The following is a 23,051-nucleotide window of genomic DNA, read 5'->3' on the forward strand; positions in this document are numbered from 1 at the left end:
AACTGAAAAACTTCGGGGGGGGGGGGGGGTTGAACCCTCCCAACCCCCCCTGGCTACGCCCCTGGTGTGTGTGTGTGTGTGTGTGTGTGTGTGTGTGTGTGTGTGTGTGTGTGTGTGTGTGTGTGTGTGTGTGTGTGTGTGTGTGTGTGCGTGCGTACGTACGTACGTACGTGCGTGCGTGCGTGCGTGCGTGCGTGCGTGCGTGCGCGCGCGCGCGCGCGCCTCCGAGGAGCACGTCAACAAGTGCACGTCTCACGTGCCCGCCGCGCAGACGACGCTGGCGCTTTCGTGCGCGCCGAGCAGTGCCACGCATCCAGCTGTGGTTCGGTGGCGCGGATGTGGAGCCCCACTATGCCGCCGTCGCTTTCCGGAGGCGGCCGGGCGTTGCGCTTCGCCTACAAGCTGTTCGGCGACAACCGAGTCTACCTGAGGCTGCTGATGCGCCCCGCCGGGCTGACCCCGCATCTGTGGGAAGCCTGGGCCACCTGGAGGAACGCGTTCCCGGCCAAGTGGACGGCTGCCGTCGTCGCCATCCCGCACTCCAACGGAAGCCCTTTCAGGGTCAGAAAGACGGGTGATCCGCCCTGAATGTACGATCCTCACCGAAGGCGATCGCAGAAGGGTTGCAGCGCTGCACCGAAGCACCCTCCAGTACTGCATTCGCATCAGTATAGGGGGCCATACGCCCGATCACACATATTTAAACGTCCTTTTGTGGCCTTCCACGCATGCTCTATATATCTCTAGAGTCCGGAAATGAACCCCCCTCCTCCACTCACGCATGCATGCACACACCCGCAAGCACGCACGGCACACGCGTACATACAACGCAGAAACGGCGTTGTATAACGCGTTGGATGAGCAGCGGGTCTACAAACGCACTTAAGTTCCCCTTAGAGCATGCCGACCTGATCCGACGTTAGAAAATGAGAACGACGTCCTTTGCTCTAGCGGGGTAAGCAGGGCTGCCTTCGACCCCCCCTATATCCTATTCCTGAATGTGCACGTAGGTGGTTGGCACACGGTCGTCCACGTATGAGCGAAGCGTACGGCACCCTGCCCGCAGACCTGTTCTGGACATGTAACTGTAGTAACATGTAGAATGAACCATGTCAAAAATAACTTGAAAATTTTCATCACAACAATGACTGATTTATTTGCATGCCGCCCACAATGCACAATGAGTTCGGCTGTGTTCGTCGTGCAAATGCGATGAGATCCTATAGCGCCTCGCGTGCGGTGCGCGTTTTCATCCAGCGGCCGTGACTGTGGAATCGACATAAAGCATGCGCGAGAGCACGCCGTCATAGCGCTGCGGAGGGAAGGGGACAAACGCCGAGTGCGCCCAGCTAAGCAAGCGCGGCAGAGAGGGGTTAGCCCAGTTGGGTTGCTGAAAGTCATAAGAGACGGTGCCCTTCGCGATGGCACAAGTCGGGAGAAACGACGCGACGCGCACGTCCCATCTTGCAATGAATCTGCGCGCTTATTTGGAAGGTTGAGCGAGCAGGGTGCTGGTAGCATCTAGCTGCTGTCTCCGTCGGCATCCCCGGACCTCCGCGCGCATAATCTTGCAGCTCTTGTCATGTCAGAGAAGCGCAGGAAAGTCAATGCGTTTGCTCACTTCTGTTTGCTCTATTATTAGCCAGCGTTGTGAAAGTGTTCGGGGTCATTTAGTGAGATGTGTTCTTGTTTGTCTCTGCGCGCTCGTGACAAAACTACAACCCTTTTTTCTAGCTGTCAAATGCATTGCTATCGCTATCAGTGTTTCGCGCGACTTTCAGGCGAGATTGACTTTTTTTCTTTATTTGCAGCTTGCTTTCGAAACAATGGTGGCCTTTCAGCGAGTATTCGTTGCTGTGAAGGGAGTAACTTACACAGGTAAATATAAACACAGTTTTGTCCTAAGATGAATGAAATCTATCATTTCACAAACTGCTCTAAATACGTATTGCATTCTAGGTGCTGGCGAATTGCCTACGACAACGCCTCATGATATTACAGGCGTTCCCAGTCAACCAACGTTGCCTGCAACAACCGTTTCGGAGCTTGTGCCCCCAGTTTTCTCTACAGAACAGGAAACCATGCTGACATCTCCACCTACGTGGCCTGTGACGACTGTAACCAAACAAGTAACATGGCCTGCTACGACGCCGTCACATTCGTCTAGCATTCCACCGACAGACGTACGCACAATCAAACCAACACGGTACACAAGCGCTACCACATTGAAACGCTCATCGCTGCCACCTACGACAACTACTGAAACACCCACAAGTACAGAAAGTACAAAGCCTTCAACTATTTTAATCCCAACAAGAGGTGGTACAATAAATGAAATTACCAACACCACTCCTGCTGCGACATCCCCTGCGGTGGTGACCAAAGAAGCGACACAAACATCCACAGTTAGCGCTGTCACTCGGCTTACTACCTCAGTGAGCGAGACGTACAGCACTGCAGAGAACACGCCCATGCCTCCGTTCAGTACAACCACCGAGCCAACCTCACTTGTCACCTATACCACCATAACTCCACAAACGACCACTCAGAACCCTAGCACCATAGCCACGTCAACGCCTGAAGTTGTAACAATAACTGCAATGCCTTCAAGTGTTGTGACTACGGAAATCACAACGATAGAAAATATCAACAGCACACCTGCTACCATACCATCAACAGTTCTTACATCCGCAACTACACTCACCACAGTGTCAACAACAGCAGCGAGCGAGAGGCCGAGTACTACAGAAATCACAGCATCTACAGTGCTGAAGACAACCGACGAAGCGTCAACAACCACGACCACCTTCAGTACAATGACAACAGAAACGGCAAGCGAGACGCCGAGCACCCCAGGAAGCACACCAGCCTCAACATCTACAGCGTTGACAACCGAAGAAGCGTCAACAACTGCAATTACCGTCAGTACAATGACAACCGCAACAGCGAGCGAGACGCCTAGCACCACCGAAAGCAGACCTGCCACAACTGCATCTACGGTGCTGACAACCGAAGAAGCGTCAACAACCACTACAGCAGTCAGTACATTAACAACAGCGAGCGACACGCCTAGCACCACAGAAAGCACACCGACCACAACAGCATCTACGGTGCTGACAACCGAAGAAGCGTCAACAACCACAACAACAGTGAGTACATTGACAACAGCAACAGCGAGCGAGACGCCTAGCACCACCGAAAGCCCACCTGCCACAACAGCATCTACGGCGCTGACAACCGAAGAAGTGTCAACAACCACAACAGTCAGTACATTGACAACAGCAACAGCGAGTGAGACGCCTAGCACCACAGAAAGCACACTTGCCACAACAGCATCTACAGTGCTGACAACCGAAGAAGCGCCAACAATCACAACTACGGTCAGTACACTGACAACAGCAACAGCGAGCGAGACGCCTAGCACCACAGAAAGCACACCTGTCACAACAGCATCTACGGTGCTGACAACCGAAGAAGCATCAACAACCGCAATTACCGTCAGTACATTGACAACAGCAACACCGAGTGAGACGCCTAGCACCACCGAAAGCACACCTGCCACAACAGCACCTACGGTGCTGACAACCGAAGAAGCGTCAACAACCACAACAGTCAGTACATTGACAACAGCAACAGCGAGTGAGACGCCCAGCACCACAGAAAGCACACTTGCCACAACAGCATCTACGGTGCTGACAACCGAAGAAGCGCCAACAATCACAACTACGGTCAGTACATTGACAACAACTACAGCGAGCGAGACGCTGAGCACCACAGAAAGTACACCTGTCACAACAGCACCTACGGTGCTAACAACCGAAGAAGCGTCAACAACCACAACAGTCAGTACATTGACAACCGCAACAGCGAGCGAGACGCCTAGCACTACCGAAAGCACACCTGCCACAACTGCATCTACGGTGCTAACAACCGAAGAAGCGTCAACAACTACAACAGTCAGTACATTGACAACAGCAACAGCGAGCGAGACGCCTAGCACCACCGAAAGCACACCTGCCACAACTGCATCTACGGTGCTCACAACAGAAGAAGCGTCAACAACCACAACAACAGTCAGTACATTGACAACAGCAACAGCGAGCGAGACGCCTAGCACCACCGAAAGCACACCTGTCACAACTGTATCTACGGTGCTAATAACCGAAGAAGCGTCAACAACCACAACAGTCAGTACATTGACAACAGCAACAGCGAGCGAGACGCCTAGCACCATCGAAAGCACACCTGCTACAACTGCATCTACAGTGCTCGCAACAGAAGAAGCGTCAGCAACCACAACAACAGTCAGTACATTGACAACAGCAACAGCGAGCGGGACGCCTAGCACCACAGAAAGCACACCTGTCACAACAGCACCTACGGTGCTAACAACCGAAGAAGCGTCAACAACCACAACAGTCAGTACATTGACAACCGCAACAGCGAGCGAGACGCCTAGCACTACCGAAAGCACACCTGCCACAACTGCATCTACGGTGCTAACAACCGAAGAAGCGTCAACAACTACAACAGTCAGTACATTGACAACAGCAACAGCGAGCGGGACGCCTAGCACCACAGAAAGCACACCTGTCACAACAGCACCTACGGTGCTAACAACCGAAGAAGCGTCAACAACCACAACAGTCAGTACATTGACAACCGCAACAGCGAGCGAGACGCCTAGCACTACCGAAAGCACACCTGCCACAACTGCATCTACGGTGCTAACAACCGAAGAAGCGTCAACAACTACCACAGTCAGTACATTGACAACAGCAACAGCGAGCGAGACGCCTAGCACCACCGAAAGCACACCTGCCACAACTGCATCTACGGTGCTGACAACCGAAGAGTCGTCAACAACCGCAACTACCGTCAATACAATGACTACAACAGGGAGTGAGAAGCCGAGTAGCACAGAAAGCCCGCCTGCCACAACAGCATCCACCGTGTTGTCGACAACAGAAGAATGGTCAACAACCGCAACTACCGCTAAAGCAATGACAACAGAAACCCTAAGCGAGACACCAATCAGCACGGAAAGTACGACCGACGCGCCGATATATTCCATAACTCCCACTGCAACTACAGAGACAACTGAAAGCCCTGGCGCAACTTTCGCAACAGCAGAACTTTCAACTCAACAGACAACCAGCCCTTCAGCTTCAACTACGACGACCGAATCAACCACAGAAACGGGCAAATTAAGTAGCCCACCTGCTACATCATCGGTGCTGGCAACCACCCAGTACACATCAACATCAGAAGCTACCCTTAGCACACTGGTCACTGAAACAACGAGCAAAAGGCCGAGCATAGCAATTAGCACAATCACTTCCGAGACTACAGCTACTGAAACGCCCATGCTTTTGACCGCACTAACTACCGAGGAGGCTACCGAAGTCTTTAGTACGGCTTTTGCTATCACATCACAATTCACAAAGAAAGAGTCTACAATCCCTTCGTCTGCCTTTCCTGCGATAACCGCTAATCCTTCTACTAAGCACACCAGCAGCGCGCCTACTATAGTAACATCTAGGGGGTTATCAAGCACCACAGAATTCACATCAATACCCCGTGTTATAAGTACACTCTCGACTACGGCGACGAGCGGAGTGCCTATCCTTGAGGCCAGCACAATCACTCCCACGGTTACTACCATTACTCAGACACCCACATCATTAGACTTTCTCACAACAGTAACAATACCTAGGGCTACAGCCGTCACAAGTGCTCCAACTTCATTCACGGGTAGCAATACCTCAACTCCTACAATTGCCAACCCAATGATGCATACCACACTCAGGAGTAAAGGCACCGTGGACACCACACTTCCTCCTGCGATGTACGCACCCACGGAACCCCCAATGGTTTTCGGTACCATGGCAGGTACCACTACAGCTGAAAGCCGAAACACTCCAACTGTAAAAATGGTTGATGCAACACCTGTACCATCACCGTATCCGACTACAGTGCGTGATTTTGTGCCGACTAGTCCAGCGAAAGTGTCACAAACAAGCGAACTCGTCACTCTACCGAATATAGGACCCCGGTCAAATTACTTTACGCCATCAGCAACAAAATTTACAATTTTAGACATCAAGACTTCTCCACACGATCCAGTGCCGACCACAGTAAGTCTAATAAGCGGCACTAAAGGTGTGAGCGGAACATCTTTACCAGACACTGAACCAAATGGGGCTAATACGAACAACTTTGCTACGTTCTTCCCTCCACCATACCGAACAAACACACCAACTATACGCGCCTTAACACCGCAGCGTTCACCCGAACAGAAAACGTACCCTCCGTACACTAGACCACAGTTACCACCGTTGCAACTGGACTCGGTTCCGCCGATGACAGCTCGGACACCTCCACATTTTAGTTCTTCTACAACGCGTAAAGGAGCTGATATCCCTCTCTATATCACACCAGAACTTCCTCCACTGAATGAAGCTTTGTCAACTCGCAGCACCCAAGTTGTCAGTGTGACTCCTTTGCCCAAACCAGCTGCGACTACCGGCGACTATCGTCCTCCTTATCTGAGACCGGAAATGCGCACGGAGACGCCGCTATCACTCACATCCTTGCTCACTTCCATGTCCTGGACGAACCTGCCGCAACAAACTGGAACATCGATTTCGCTTATTTTGCCCAGTTTCACAGAAGCGCAAACAACACCAGGACTGCGTCCAGTTCCCGCTCGGAACCCTCCATATGTCCGACCTAGGGAACCCATGTTGACAGAGCTAAGAACGCCCGGAAACATGCCATCGTACAGCAATGTGCCAAGAACACAGCCCACAGCACCAAGTACCATCTGGTCAGGACAACAAGAAAACCGCCCATATATTAAGCCAAAGCAGCCAACATTTCCGGACAAGAGAATTAGTGCTACAGACCCCTGGCTCTCCCCCGAGCAACGAGATACACCTAGCACCAGGTCAATGGCCCAGTCATACATGCAGCCAAGACTACCGGAGCCACTAAGCGCTGCTCCAAAACCATTAACGCTGTATCCAACAGCTCAGTCCTTCTACAGCACTTTGGGGACAATTACAGTGTCAAAGCAACAGCCGGGCGATGTCCCTTTCTACACAAGACCCTTACAACCAAAGGTCAGTGAACACTGGTCCACCCCAACTGAGCTCCCACGATACACCACGCCGAAATGGCGAACAGAAGCGCCAGCTACCCAAGAACCAACCAGGAGAGACGGCCATCCATACATTAAACCTCAGCCCTTGCCTACTGGCGGGACTCCTCGTACAATATATGTAACCCCACGCCAGGAAAGTGACCGTCCGATGGCAAACTCCAGCCACAGCACGCCGCAGTTTCCACCATACATCCCACCAAGCACATCAGCGAAGTTACCATGGCTCCTGGAACCGGTCGACCTGGCGACTCAGTCCGACAATGCCTACGTTAGACCGTCTGCACCGGTACTCAACAGCCCGAACAATGGTAAGCACTGTCACGTAAAGTGTCCTGACCTAACGCAGAAATCGCTGCGAACCAACTGCTTTCATCTGAACGAAAGAGAGGCTACAAGTGGTCAGCATGACTGGACCTTTTACAAAGCAAAAAATCATGTGTAGCGGTATTTTATCAAAAAACATCGGCAGATCCCACGCCTTGTGGGAATCGGTTCCATGCGAAGCAGTGAGCGAGTAGTTCTGTGCTGCATTTTTTTTTATTTGCTTTGGAGCCAAGCGTTACGAGGAGGATCGACGTGTTTTTGTAAGTGTAGTAGTTCTGTGCACATCGTGGGCTTACCAAGCGCGTCGACAACACTGACGTGAGCATTATCGAAACGAAGTGAACTTTACGGTGCGATAATGTGAATATCATACGTAACTTTTGTTAGCGCATTCATCCGGGGTCGAGCGACGCTTGGATATAGCTTGGTGAATCATAGGAATACAAATGTAATGTTTATTAGACTGCTATAAAAGCGGACAACACTGGAACCACAGACGTTAACCTGACATGACGCCCGTATCAAATGAGTGCATATGTAGCGCTTATTGCTTTGTTATAAAATTAGATAGCCAGCCCCACAACCACAACTGACGTCGCACCGACATCACGCCTACATAGGGTGCAGGTTTCTCCAAAGCAGTTCCTAGACCTGGCGTGGCTCTGTGGTAGAATACCGGACTGCCACGCAGAATGCTTGGGTTAGATTCTTGCTGGGATCCTGATTTTTCATCATGATGGTTAGCGCAAACGGAACACGGACGAAAGGAAGAAAAAACGACGACTACTTCCTTTCGTACGTGTTCCGTTTGCGCTAACCATCATGAGCATTTTCCAACTCACCCAATTCGCTATCCTGATTTTTATTCTTTGCATTCGTTGGGTCAACGCTGCCGATGACGGTCTTTCTTAACGCTCTCGCATTTAAAATACCAATGTCTGTTCTCGCCGTTCCTGGGTAGATATAAGCTTTCAATCACCTGTGGCGCATACCTGTACACCGTGGCCCGTAGTAAACGGGTAAGTGCCACACGTGTCTGGAGGAAGGGTTTGATGACGTATGCGACAGGATTTTCACATTATTCTTGTCATGACCAGACAGTCATATTCATCAAATCCGCTTACCCTCCCATGCCAATTTCGATCTACACAAAGGAGGCGATCACGAGAGCACCCAGACGTAGGCGGATGGATGGATGGATGGATGGATGGATGGATGGATGGATGGATGGATGGATGGATGGATGGATGGATGGATGGATGGATGGATGGATGGATGGATGGATGGATAAATGGATGGGTGGGTAAGTGGGTGGATGGATGGATGGATGGATGGATGGATTGGATGGATGGATGGATGGATGGATGGATGGATGGATGGATGGATGGATAAAAACGCTCAAAGTGCCTAGGGTTCGCTAAGAAATGCTTCGCATTTAAAAATTGGTTGTAACTCTGTATGTACGTACATAAGTTGTCGCATGCGCTGGTCGGTATAAGATAACTGTTGTTTTTTCTGCTCCTAAAAAGATTAATAGCATTTGTGGTATAGTTGAAAGGAAGCTAGCAGGAAAAAGTTCAGGTGCGACAAAAATTCGGCAGATCCAACGTACCGTGGGAATCGATGTTATGCGAAGCATGGGCGGGAAAGTGACTGTGGCGTAATTTTTCACATTGAGCGCGAAACATGACGGAATGACGCTAGAGAAACGTGCAAATGGTATAGGCACAGATATGTTGACTGGTTATATGTTAACTGGATATGTTAACTGGTTATATAACATGTGTTATATAATCAGCTAACATATCCAGTTAACATATAACCAGTCAACATATCTGTCCTTATACCGGTGCTATATAACCAGTTGTTTACAGTTGCGCAACGATGCCAACAGTAACATGGGTGTTATCAACACCAGACGCGGTAAGCTGATATGTAGTGCACAGGACATGTTATCGAATTCGTTCGTGATCGCGGCTACAAGGGCTCCAAGTGTAGTGAAGTGCATGGTATAGTACAGCTGGTGGAAATCGTGGATGCCTCTCACGAAGAAGTGATCTATGATTCCTCCTGTCCTGAAGCTGTCAACGAGGTCTTGTGATGCCCTGCTCACATCCAAGCTGTCTTTCATTAAGTGTAAGAAGCAGGCGTTGTTGGGCTTTGATAAATCAATGTTGAAGTCACCGGTAATGATGACGGGCATGGTCACCCCCGGCATAGTTATTGTAGGAAGCATTGACCCCGGTTTATGAGTGTTCTGTCTTCAGCTCCGTCACTTTCTTTCCGTCCGCCGCGGTGGTGTAGCGGTTACGGTACTCGGCTGCTGCGCCGAAGGTCGCGGGTTCGATCCCGGCCGCGGCAGTTGCATTTCGATGGAGACGAAATGATAGAAACCTGTGTATTGTGCGGTGTCAGTGCACGTTAAAGAACACTGGTGAAAAGTGGTTAAACACTGGCTAAAGAACATGCAACAATGGTGAAAATTTGCGGAGCCCTCCGCTACGGCGTCTCTCATAATCATATCTTGGTTTTGGGACGTAAAACCCCAACAAATCTTATTATTATCACTTTCCTCGCGTGTCAATGTGTATGTTCGCGGCTACTGTGTTGATTGAGACTCTGTATCACCTGTGGCACATACCCGTATAACATGAACTCTGGTATGCGGGTATGTGCCACACGTGACTGAGAGAAACGGTTTCATGGCGTACGCGACAGGTATTTTGCGCTATTCATGTCATGACCAGTGAATCATGTTCTTCATGCACTGATCCTCTGCTATGCGAATACTATTGGCATATTACAACCTATGGAGACGACCAGGAGAGCGCCCAGACGTAGGCGGCAAGATAGATAGATAGATAGATAGATAGATAGAAACGGCAAAACTGGCCGAGGTTCGCTAAGAAATGCTTCGCATTTAAAAATGGGCATTAGAAGCAGCTTCAAAAGACACGCACGCACGCACGCACGCACGCACGCACACACACACACACACACACACACAAACGATTCTGTACTGCTCAAAACAACTCTAAGTTTAAAGGGCCCTGTAACACTTTCCCTAGCAATCATCGAATGGCTTCAGTAAAGGAGTTTATTGTCGCAAGAATCGACTGCCGCAAACGTTTTTGGAATCTGTCAAGTGCGAGTGGAGTAACAGGGATTTGTCAACGCTTTAGGCGCTTTCCCTCTCCGTTCGTGCCAGCGAGCGCTCTGAAAGCAACGAGGGGGGGGGGGGGTGACAAGGGAGCAAAAAGCTACGTCCGTTCGTCAGCGCGCGTCATGGCCTTGAGCACTTTCTTTTTTTTCTTCGAACGCGCGGCTTACGTTCAGTGTGATCGCGAGCGAGCGCGCGGGCACGTCGCGGCATCCCGCGGCGGCCGCGGTAAGCAGCACACGATGCTCAAATCAGCCAATGGCCGTGGCCTTTGCGTTTATGGCGCGGTCGTTTGGGCATCATTTGTCGAGAAAAGAGGGAGCGATTTCTAGCTGACTTTGAGAATTAATTGCAAATTACAGGCCGTGTGCTGCGCTATAATGTTTGGCTCAGATGTTCTCAGGAGTCTCGACTACCGATCGGCAGCGTTTTCTGACCATGCTAAAAAAGTGTTGCGGGGCCCCTTTAATGCAGCCAAAAACGTACAGCGCTTACTGCACATCATTCGTGCCGGTCGTAAGGCCTGATTGTGCTTGGTGTGACAGGGCTGGTGAGCTTTGTCAAGTAGATTATTAGTTAAGGCATAGCGCAGGCTCCTGTTGAGACGTCCCCCCTTGCTACGCGTCTCAACAACTTCTCGAAAAGGATTCGTGCTGGGGCCGGGAAGAAAGAGAGGCAACGAGCTTCCCTTGTTTACACACAAATTATTTAATAGTAGTTATGACTGGCATACAAAAAGGCTCTCCGCACACAACACATGCCACAAAAAAATCATACCAAAAGAATACAACACTCGCGACAACATTGCAGAAAACAGGAGGAGGATATCAATAACAATAAAATAACGCCATTAACACGACGGGGGAGATAACAATTATTCCAACTGCGCAACGTCCCAACTCGCTGCTTCCCGCCTCGCTAAGTTCGTGAATATAGAAAGGGATGTAGCTCATCTCACGAGTGAGTCCATGATGTCGCAGGCCTAGGGGCTCGTTGTTCGGGTCGGTTTGGGTCGATGCTCGTGAGTTGTCTTCCGGGTCGCGGTCCAATCCTTCTAGCTACTCTCGACTCTCTCGATCTCTTCCGTCCTCATCGTCTCCATCATCCTCTTCATTGCCTCCCTCAGTCGCCATCTCGTCGTCTGTACTCTCTATCTCATTCCATCCTCTGCCTCGGTCCTCATCTCATCGTCTCTCATCTCGATCTCATCGCCTCGCACGCCATTTCTTTTCTCTATTCTCCATTCTGTCCCGATCGTGGTCCCGCGGCCGCTTTTCGTAGACCCCGACTCCGCCCCTCCGTGACACCCAACCAATTGTCACCATTTGCGCAAAATATTTCCTTGTCGATCGGCTTGCATCGGCCCGACGACCGCCCCCATAGCCCACAGCCACGCAAAGCCCTCTCCTGAGGCAAAACAGAGCAAAAATGTACAAGCGCAAAACTTGGAGAGGGCAATCGGCAAACTTTCCATAGATAAGGGGGCGCCCAGGAATTTCAAAGGCCAAACAAAGCGCGCCACCTCTTATGTACAACGCGCAGTGTTCTGAGCGCCGCGCAGAAATGCCTCTGGCCGTTCCCATCGCTCCCGTTTCTGCTGCGCCAGACGACCACATGTCAAGGTCGTGTTTCAACGCTTGTAACAGGCGTCTTCGGTACGGTTCCTCGTATTTGCCACTTCTTCTCCCTGAGTGTCGCAGGCGGTCATTCACGGAAGACGCGGTAATGAGCCCTGGGAGCAATGGAGGGAAGGCCTCGCTGGCGGCCATAAAACTGAGGGGTGCGCATGACGCCTCGCCGCCGCAGTGACCGCCGCCCAAGGACGCTGCCACCCGATGCTGGTGTTTGCGTGGTGGGCCCCGCGAGGACCATTGACAAAAGCTTTCAAGAACCCCGCTGCGGATTGCTGTCTTCGTCGTCTCCGGTGGGAAGGAGAAGGGGTCTTCTTTTCGTCGAGGGGTCGGTTAAGAGAATGGGTGTAAGCACTTTACGAGGCCGGGGGTCCGGTCAGCCCAAGTCGGACGTCACAATCCCTCCTTCTTACAAAAGAATTTTCCCAGCGGGGAAATTCATACACGAGCAAAGCGGGCGCGTAGCGTTTTCGGGCGTCGCAGCGAAATTGGGACATTGCGACAGTCATAGGGATAAGGCATGCGCACAATGTACACTCGCGATTCAGTCCCAGTGGTAGCGCGTCGCCGAAAAGAACCCACTTGCGATTTACTCGCACATCAAGTCCACCAAGAAGCAGTTCGATGTCGCATATCGGCCGCGCACAACAGACTTGAAGTGCCGAGTGTTGCCGGAGAAACTCGTGGATGATGCGTAGAGAAACCGCGCACTAGTCACAATCGCACATCCGCCGTACGATATTGAACGCAACGTTCTGTCATGTCGGCGGATAGTTTACCACCACGCGAGCACATCACACACTTGACCCGCAATGTCCACCTTCAGCACATTCGAATTTCGGATTAACACACACAAACTATATCAATATATAATACTACGCATGCACTTAAAGAAATACGATCGCTTCGATCGGGATAGACAGACAAATCATCTCAATACATTTTCACACTACCCATGCACTTAAAGAAATACAATCTTTTTGATCCTCTTAATCTAAACGAAAGGCAGGATGGCGGAGGAACATAGGTCATGTGGGTAACAACACTGAACTACACTCGTGCATGGTCTCCCGCCCGACCTCTGCCGCACCTGTCTGTGAGGGAAAGGGACCTTCATCGTTAATCGCGCGATTGAATGAACTGCGCTTGCCTGCTATTTGATACAACTGTGACACTGGCCGCTGTGCACCAACAACGATCGCGACGCTCCCTTCCTCCTAACGAGGCGCGACACGTTTCCGTGTGGGGAGACGCCTTGACCACATCTTTACCCGATCTTCGCTTCTCGTCGATACCAGGGTTGCTACGTCTCTCCCAATACGGCGGCTCTCCCCGCCTCCTAACGAGGCACGACACTACAGTGTAGGGAAAACGCCGCAGTCTACCGACTATCTCTACACGTACATTTCGTCTCATCACCTGTTCCGCAGCGCCAATCGGCGTATCTCGACCGACCACATCACATCATCTACCTAAATTGGGCCACAGCTGCCAGTCACGTACCTTGTCTCTCTAAGCCTTCCCGTTTCCCAAAATAGTCCCTTTTCCAGCTCCTCCCCGACACGCGGCGAGCGGCAACCTCACATGCACTGACTCCACGCTCCTCCACCATCAGTAGGCATCACTCAATCGCCAACTACAGATACCGCGTGCAACGCAAAACCACAATAATCAAGTAAACTACCTGCCTCATTTCAAAACACATTCTACAAAAAAAAACAAGTCTACAAGTCAAAGTATAAAAACAAAATCTACGAGAGGCGAAAACTTCGGCACAATGTCTACACAAAAGTAATGAAAGCAATATATGAGGAAAAATCATAGAAGACAAAATGACAACCAACACTATGGACACTCATATAACCCCGACATAGCAGGTAACCCGCAGACCAGAGTTTTTCATCACTACTTATCTCCTAATTAACTGCACGCCTGCCGTCTGGTTGGGCTCTTATCAACATAAAGCGGGTCAAGCGTAGGCCCGCGGTGTGCCCATGGCTCTAGCCAATCCCAGAGCGCTCTGCGTCTACCTTGATGTGCACCTTTTCTCCGACTCTGAGTTTTGGGTCTTCGTTGAAGGGCCCGAACTCCCACTTACCTAACTCAGCTTCGGAGCGGAGTGCGGGCGAAGCTACTTTATGAGGCCGCTGTTGCCTCTGCGTGAGCTCGGTGCGGTGTTTGTCGAGTGTGCTGCAGCTACCCCTTGGTTCCACAAAAACCACCCCTTCGTAATCTTGGCATTCTTCAGTCTTATCTACCCTCGCCATCGTTTGGCATACTTCCATGTCCACCAACGCACCGACCACTTTGTCCTCAGGAAACTGGACCTCCTTTAACATCAAATCTGCCACTCCGACTGGTAATGCCTCGACGTCTCGAGGAACCTTCAAGGTAGGAACTGCAGTCAACCCGTCTGTCTCCAAGCTACCGAACTCGACGCTCTTTGTCTCGACCGAGGGCACAGGCACGCAGGCCTTCCCTACCAACACACACTTCCCTAATGGCGAAATAATGGGCTCCTCTACCTGGGAAATCACATTAATCTCATCTGCCGCTGGCGAACTGCGCTCCGTTTTTACGGCGCTTCTTTGCTCGTGGACGTCTACCACTGATATCGACACCTGCCCGTCGCGGTCACCAGAAGAAGCCACGCCTAGTTTTCCCGAACCGGATTTCGGCACCGTTTCCTCACTGTCACGGCCTTCGTACATACGGCGGTCACCTGTCGGGTTCCACTGTCGCCGCTGGTACCGGTGGCATTCTTGCCAGTAATGGCCAAAGCCGCCGCAGTTATAGCATCGACCGGCATTAGGGGGTCGTGTCGCGCATCCCTGTCCATCCTTTCTCACAGGTTCACGTGCTTTCAAGCTCTCTTCTAACATCTTCTCGAGGCGGTCGAGGCGGCTACGCATTTCAAGCGCATCTGCGTTCTCTCCGACGTATCGGACGGGGAACGAGCGGCTCTGCGACAGTTTCTCATTAAGCTCCTCTCTGACCGCCACCTCAATGGCCTCGTCAAAAGTTTTCGGGTCGCGAGAAAGAACAAATCTCCTGATCGGATCCCGCAGGCCCGTCAGGAATCGGGATAGCACCTCCTCGGCCAGCATTTCACGGCGCACCTGAGCCTTCATTGGATTTTCGCCGCTAGTGTCCACCAGTGTGGCACTCCCGAGCATGCGCACGCGACTCGCAAAAGACCGCACCTCCTCCCCCTCATTCTGCCTCGCGTTCAAGAACTTTTCCATTTTGATGATGAATGGCTCTGTGTCAAACCTCTTGAGGGCCAAAGATCTGAACTCAGAAAAATCTGCAGCCGCAGCGACGCTATCGTCCCACCACGCAAAATCGTGCGCCGCGCCTGTCATCTTGCATCGTGCAATTCCTATAAGCTCACCATCTTGCCATCCTCCCAAACGACCAACCTGCTGTAATATTTCCAAGAAGTCCCGAATATCCGGGCCCGTAGCGTCTCCCGTAAACGACGGAACCATGTTTACCAACATTAGCGCGCTCATTTCATCTGCGCCACCGCAGGTAACCTGCATAGCCTGCTTGTTCATCTTGCCATCTCTCCTTCCCTAGTACGAGGGTGAAGGCTCGCACCGTTACCCCAGCAGAAATCCCACCGCTGCCACCACTTGAGACGTCCCCCCTTGCTACGCGTCTCAACAACTTCTCGAAAAGGATTCGTGCTGGGGCCGGGAAGAAAGAGAGGCAACGAGCTTCCCTTGTTTACACACAAATTATTTAATAGTAGTTATGACTGGCATACAAAAAGGCTCTCCGCACACAACACATGCCACAAAAAAATCATACCAAAAGAATACAACACTCGCGACAACATTGCAGAAAACAGGAGGAGGATATCAATAACAATAAAATAACGCCATTAACACGACGGGGGAGATAACAATTATTCCAACTGCGCAACGTCCCAACTCGCTGCTTCCCGCCTCGCTAAGTTCGTGAATATAGAAAGGGATGTAGCTCATCTCACGAGTGAGTCCATGATGTCGCAGGCCTAGGGGCTCGTTGTTCGGGTCGGTTTGGGTCGATGCTCGTGAGTTGTCTTCCGGGTCGCGGTCCAATCCTTCTAGCTACTCTCGACTCTCTCGATCTCTTCCGTCCTCATCGTCTCCATCATCCTCTTCATTGCCTCCCTCAGTCGCCATCTCGTCGTCTGTACTCTCTATCTCATTCCATCCTCTGCCTCGATCCTCATCTCATCGTCTCTCATCTCGATCTCATCGCCTCGCACGCCATTTCTTTTCTCTATTCTCCATTCTGTCCCGATCGTGGTCCCGCGGCCGCTTTTCGTAGACCCCGACTCCGCCCCTCCGTGACACCCAACCAATTGTCACCATTTGCGCAAAATATTTCCTTGTCGATCGGCTTGCATCGGCCCGACGACCGCCCCCATAGCCCACAGCCACGCAAAGCCCTCTCCTGAGGCAAAACAGAGCAAAAATGTACAAGCGCAAAACTTGGAGAGGGCAATCGGCAAACTTTCCATAGATAAGGGGGCGCCCAGGAATTTCAAAGGCCAAACAAAGCGCGCCACCTCTTATGTACAACGCGCAGTGTTCTGAGCGCCGCGCAGAAATGCCTCTGGCCGTTCCCATCGCTCCCGTTTCTGCTGCGCCAGACGACCACATGTCAAGGTCGTGTTTCAACGCTTGTAACAGGCGTCTTCGGTACGGTTCCTCGTATTTGCCACTTCTTCTCCCTGAGTGTCGCAGGCGGTCATTCACGGAAGACGCGGTAATGAGCCCTGGGAGCAATGGAGGGAAGGCCTCGCTGGCGGCCATAAAACTGAGGGGTGCGCATGACGCCTCGCCGCCGCAGTGACCGCCGCCCAAGGACGCTGCCACCCGATGCTGGTGTTTGCGTGGTGGGCCCCGCGAGGACCATTGACAAAAGCTTTCAAGAACCCCGCTGCGGATTGCTGTCTTCGTCGTCTCCGGTGGGAAGGAGAAGGGGTCTTCTTTTCGTCGAGGCGTCGGTTAAGAGAATGGGTGTAAGCACTTTACGAGGCCGGGGGTCCGGTCAGCCCAAGTCGGACGTCACACTGTTGCAGCACTTAGGGATGTGGGTATTTAAATAAAATACATAATTGGCACGAACAAGCAACAAATGTAAAAAAATGACGTCATTATACATCTTTCGTTGAAAGGTACATACAGATGCTCGCGAAAAAGCTCATAGAAACAGTATAGCATCTTGAATATCATTTCTAAGGGCAACTTTTTGTGGCAAAGCTGAGAAATTGAAAGCGTTAGTTCGGTCATACAGGTATATGCGTCCGGTAGTTGAGGTGATTATGAAGGCGACTGGAAGTTCGTAATGGCTTCCCGAGAGACAATGGCGATGGCATTCCGCTATGAAAGTATCTGTGTGTTATGCACAAAAGCGCAAACGAACGACAAATACACAATATTTGAAGCAATAGCTCGAGCTTCATTCTTATACCGGAATGACGGTCATAGCTACCCGAAATGAAACGCGTGGCTCGCTTTGCGGCTGCGCAAGCGCAGGCGAAGTAGCGCAGGCGCAGTGGATTCGAAATCCACGTCAGCGCTGTTTCCTTACTCTCCTCCTAATCATTCCGCTGTGCTTTCCCCCGCGCTTTCCTCCTACCGCTCTCTTTGCCATCTGTCTCTTTCGATCTCCGCTGTGCTCAGCAGCCGCTCTCTTTTATTTGTTTATTTATTTATTTATTTATTTATTTATTTATTTATAAATACTGCGATCTTTCATTTGAAAGATCGTGGCAGGGTGGGAAAATGTTCGAAAATATGTACATACATTCAAAGGAACAATCAACGTGCAATAACTAAGTACGATGTGAATATACAGGGCTAAGGTTCAAAAACGGTTATTTCAATAAATTGGTGGAGTAACACAATACAGAGTAACATAATACATAGTAACGTAATACGCATAATACATGTTACAGACTAACACAATAATTACAATAAAGCAAATAATACAATACAATAACTAGTGATGGTTTAGGTGAGGCTGTTTTGAAACAATGACAGTGTGTTATGTAAAACGACATCATTTGCAAGGCTATTCCAGTCATTAATAGTTCTAGGGAAGAATGAATACTTGTAGCAGTTAATCCGTGAAGTTAAAGGGGTTATCATTTTACTGTGTCGCTTGCGAGTGGCGTAACCGGAAGAGTACTGAAGGATGCCTGTAGTGTCAACATTTAAATGGCCATTTATTATTTGAAAGAAAAACTTAAGTCGGCAAATGCGGTTTCTGTCCACAACGGATTGGAGGCCACTTTTTATCAATAGCTCAGATACCGATGTTCTACCGTAGGAGTTATAAATAAAACGTAAGCCTTTCTTTTGCACTTTTTCTAGTTGATTAACATTCCGTTTAGTGAATGGATCCCATATTATCACAGCATATTCCAACATTGGACAAATGAGTGTTTTGTATGCTAGCATGCGTACTGACGGGGTAGAATACTTTAAGGATCGTTTTAGAAAAAAGAGTTTACGTAGACAGTTACCTTGTCAACGTGTTTGTTCCAGTTGAGATCATTAGTTATCCATAATCCAAGGTATTTGTATTCTGCAACTTCTGTTAGCTTGACGCTATTTGTGCCGTACTGATAACATAAAGGATTTTTCTTTAGTGTGATTTTCATATAAACTGTTTTGTTGTAATTAATTGCCATTTGCCATTCCTGGCACCAAGAAACGACCTTGTGAAATTGATTATTGAGCCTTATCTGATCCCCAGCAGATGATACTTTCGTGTATAACACACAATCATCAGCATAAAGCTTTACATTAACAGAAAGACCATTGGTTATATCATTTATATATAAAAGAAATAAGAGAGGTCCGAGGACCGAGCCCTGAGGTACGCCGGAATCTACAGGAAGTTTGCTAGAGCAGCTGTCATTAAGTGAAACAAATTGTTGTCTGTTTTGGAGGTACGCTCGTATCCATGCTATCAGTTTCGAATTTTTCAAGATATATTGCAATTTATGAAGTAATTTTGTATGCGAAACTTTATCAAAAGCCTTTTGAAAGTCCATAAAAATGGCATCTAGCTGTTCACCTTCATTTAGTGCGGTTTCATTCTCCCCTGTGCCAATCGTTCGCTCGGTTACGACGAGGACGACGCGAAACCCATCAACGGGCGCGTAACGCACGTTTCACGTGACTGATTTTGCTCCAAAGCCGGCGCGCGCCGGCTGATGTCGCTCGTGCTCCGAAACAAGTTTTTCGAGCGTACACGTGCCACTACGATTGAGACCGCAGGAGGTTGAAAAATTCGCCAGCGGCTGAACGTCTCTGCGAGCAGTGACGCGAGGAGCACGTCACAGGGGAGAGGCCGAAGTGTGGATCCGACGGGCCAGGATCTAAAACGCAGTGCGTGTGAAACGAAGCCGCGTTCGCGCGTCGCGGTGCCGCTCGATCGCCGCGTCTGCCTCAGCGCATAATTATAATAACTGTTGGGTTTTAACGTCCCAAAACCAAGATATGATTACGAGGGACGATCCCGTAACCTTCGGGTCAGCAGCCAAGCACCGTAATCATTAGACGACCGTGGCGGATTGCCTCAGTGCTGTCGTTGCATGTAAGGATGGTAATATCGATGAATGATTAATCGATGAAAAGTGCACAGCCAAGCGATTATTCGTCATCGATGTCTGCCTTTTTTTAATCAACTTAATCGATCGAACTTTGTCACTAACCGTGAATGGATTTCGGGGCACAAGTATCCCCCGAAACGCACCACGAAAGCACGGACAATTTCCCTTTTAGTGCGGCAGCGAACGCCGGTTATGGTCCAATGACCGAGTCAGAGCCCAGAGTTGACAGACCTCCCCCCCCCCCCCCCCCCCCAAAAAAAAAAAAATTCAGGCCGTTACAATTATCTGCGTGCGTCTTCACCGGCTGGCGGGGTGACGATGAAGGCTGCCGGTGAAGGCGCTTTCGAGAGGCTGCCGTTGTGGGCTTCTTGATATGATTGTTTTCGGCACACTCGCTCATTCGGCGCCATAATCTGATGCTAGTTTTTGGTGGTGTAAGCGCTCGTTTGTGACAAACGTTTTCGTTTAATCGATCTCCAGGCAGTGATACGAGTGAAGCGAAAATTGAGAATTCGTACTAGAATACTGAGCGAGAAGAGCATCGACTGTGATGCTGCAGCGAGTGCATGGTGGGGAGTGACAGCGACTCTCTAGTTCGAAAGAGCGTATGCTTGGGCATGTTGGTAATTCGTGTTTCACTTTTTGAACGCACAAATGACAAGGATATATGTTGGAAGACAGCGCTGTGTCCGCGTCGCTTTTCGTCCGTGTTCATTTGTGCGCTCAAAAAGTGACTCTCTAGTGTCGGCTGTTTTCTCGAGTCCCACGTAATGCCGTAACTTCCAAGTCAAGCGCTTTCCTCCGCACTGCACATGCATTACGTCACGCAGACAGCCTTTGCAAACGAACTCTCCGTGAAAAAAATCCGTGCGTCTGTGCGGGTGACATTGGCCGTTGTACTCTCCTGGGTGCCCACTGCAAGTATAGTTGCGAAGTGCCCATTATGCCATAATTCACCATTTTGCGAAGTATCGAAGTGTACCACTACGCGTCTGAAAGGCAGTACACGCACCTATGCAGCAGCCCACAATGTTAATGCTATGGCTGATGACGGTTGTGAATTATGGCTGAGCCACTTTGTCATGGGTGGGAAGCTTTTGAAGGGACACTAAAGTGAAACAGTGAATCGGTTGAGATTGATAAACTGTTATCTGAGAACTCGAATGTCGTTAATTTCACCATCGTACGTTTACTAATAGAGAGAAAATCAGTCAAAGTTCTATTTTTAAATTTCGCGCCGAAATCCCCGCGCGTGACGTCACGGATTTCAAAGTGTATTTGTCGTATTTTGACGACATTAGCTCAACTAAATTTCCTGAAACTTCGTATGTTAAGTCTATGGCCCCCTCAGAGGACGATGTACTTTGTTTTTACTGGTTAGGAACTACGTTGGCCCTAGTAGACGCCGTTAAAATCTATGACGTCACGACATTTGGTGCGGGAATTTCAAGGTGGCGTCGCCAGCCGCATTTTGTTTCCGCGCGTTTTCTCGCGGCAAGCGCGGCGATTTTGGAATAGTGAAAGAGCAATTTACTAACAATAAAAAAATCGTTTTTCCCTTTAGTGTAACTACTCACTCGTTGCACTATTCACACGATGTGATGCCTAGCGAGTTTCTGCGCTTCTACCGCTTCTACCATGTAACGCAGTGGCGTAACTAGGGTGTGGCAGGGGGGTACAAGTGCCCCGGGCGCCACTTGGGAGGGGGCGCCGAGCTGAGTCCAAGGGCCGAGTCCGCCCGACATGCGCTCGGGGACTTCCTGAGGACACAAACGGGGCGCTAGCGACCCGCGCCTCGTGGAAAGGTCGCCCCTACAGGGGCGACCTTTCTCGCCTTCTCCCCAGGCACCACCCGTGAGGCTAGAGACTCCTTTGACTAGTTAAACAGTGTTCCTTTCCTTCAACAAACGAAACACAATCTTCTGGAAGCCTGTGGCTTCCGACGTTCAATTTGTCGGCGCTTTGTCTGCGTAAGCAGCACTGCCTTTTTTCGTCTGGTCCAGCGTATTTTCTGTCTTGAAATTGTTCTCGAGGAAGTGGTGGCTTGCGCTATATTCTGTAGCCTTTGCGTTATTGTTGTTGTAGTGGTTCGTAAGGAAAGGAAAAAGGCACCTAATTTCTGCAGCCCTTAAGGGAGCACGGAGCAGTGCCTTATAGGGGTGGGGGTAAGGTGGGAATAAAAGAAAAGTAGAAAGAAAAAGAAAGAAGTGAAAGATGGTCGGCAAGAGCGACGAAGAGAGAAGAGAACAGGAAAGATTGGGGAGCCGGTCGCAGGAGTTCACGGATGGGACCACGATTCAGCCAGGGGCACGATACACGTCGGTGACGAGGCGGCGAAGGCCCCGTCGGTGAGAGGCGCACGGCATGGCGGTCGAGGCAGCCGTCACGGGGCGTCGATCAGCGAGAGGCACGAGGAGAGATCCAGGGCGTCGCACGTCTCTGCACCACGACTTTGGAATGCCTCTCCTTCTCTCCCCCCCCCCCTTTTTTTTTTGCTCATATCCAAGCCCATGAAAAGCAATAAGATAAAAAGGTCGGTGGAAGGTCGTTTCCATATAAGCATTATTTTAACCATGAACGTACCTATCCAGGGCCGTTGACAAAGACTTTTTTTCTGGGGTTCCGACTTCCCTTTATTGTGTGATCTGGCATGCTTTTGTATGTGTGTGCATATACATACATATACAAAATGTAATAATATCGGGGCGGTGGGAGGTTGAACCTTGCAAACCTCCTTCGAGCTTCGCCACGGAACTTGTCGCTTGAAATGTTCATTTTCTTCTGGCTCGGCCCGAACCACCTTGGTTCTTCCACACGCAATAACCGTACTGAAAATCGGAAAGGTAAAGCGCTGCCCACGGTCTTGTTGCTTAAGGGTTGCGATCGAGCAGCTCTTTACCAACTCATCAGACATGTCAGTCTCCAAGCTTACGGCGAGCTTTCATGGGCAGACGTCGGGATGAAATAACGAAATGAAAAGAACTAAGTATGGGCTTTCCTGCGAGGTTTCTTTCTTGTCTTTTTCAAATCAGAAACTCGTTCACAGACTGCTTTCTGCCATTAAAGTGCGTCGCCCCTCCTCATTTTGATCTGTGTATCAGTACCGTCCCCACGACATTTTCCCCGATCAGCGTGCGTAGGATGGGGTTG

The 23,051-nt window shown here is 50.2% G+C and overlaps 1 protein-coding gene across 1 annotated transcript; it reads left to right on the forward strand.

Annotated features, from left to right (window-relative positions):
• The first annotated feature begins 351 nt into the window (after positions 1-351).
• Positions 352-6,498, forward strand: LOC119381398 (mucin-2-like). The gene is made up of 6 exons (XM_049412416.1): positions 352-561; positions 2,612-2,921; positions 3,016-4,304; positions 5,151-5,311; positions 5,810-5,892; positions 6,479-6,498. Exons 1-6 carry the CDS (start codon positions 352-354, stop codon positions 6,496-6,498), a joined length of 2,073 nt encoding a protein of 690 aa, XP_049268373.1.
• The last annotated feature ends 16,553 nt before the right edge of the window (positions 6,499-23,051 follow it).

Source organism: Rhipicephalus sanguineus, chromosome 1, assembly GCF_013339695.2.
Source record: "Rhipicephalus sanguineus isolate Rsan-2018 chromosome 1, BIME_Rsan_1.4, whole genome shotgun sequence".
Lineage (NCBI taxonomy): Eukaryota > Metazoa > Arthropoda > Arachnida > Ixodida > Ixodidae > Rhipicephalus > Rhipicephalus sanguineus.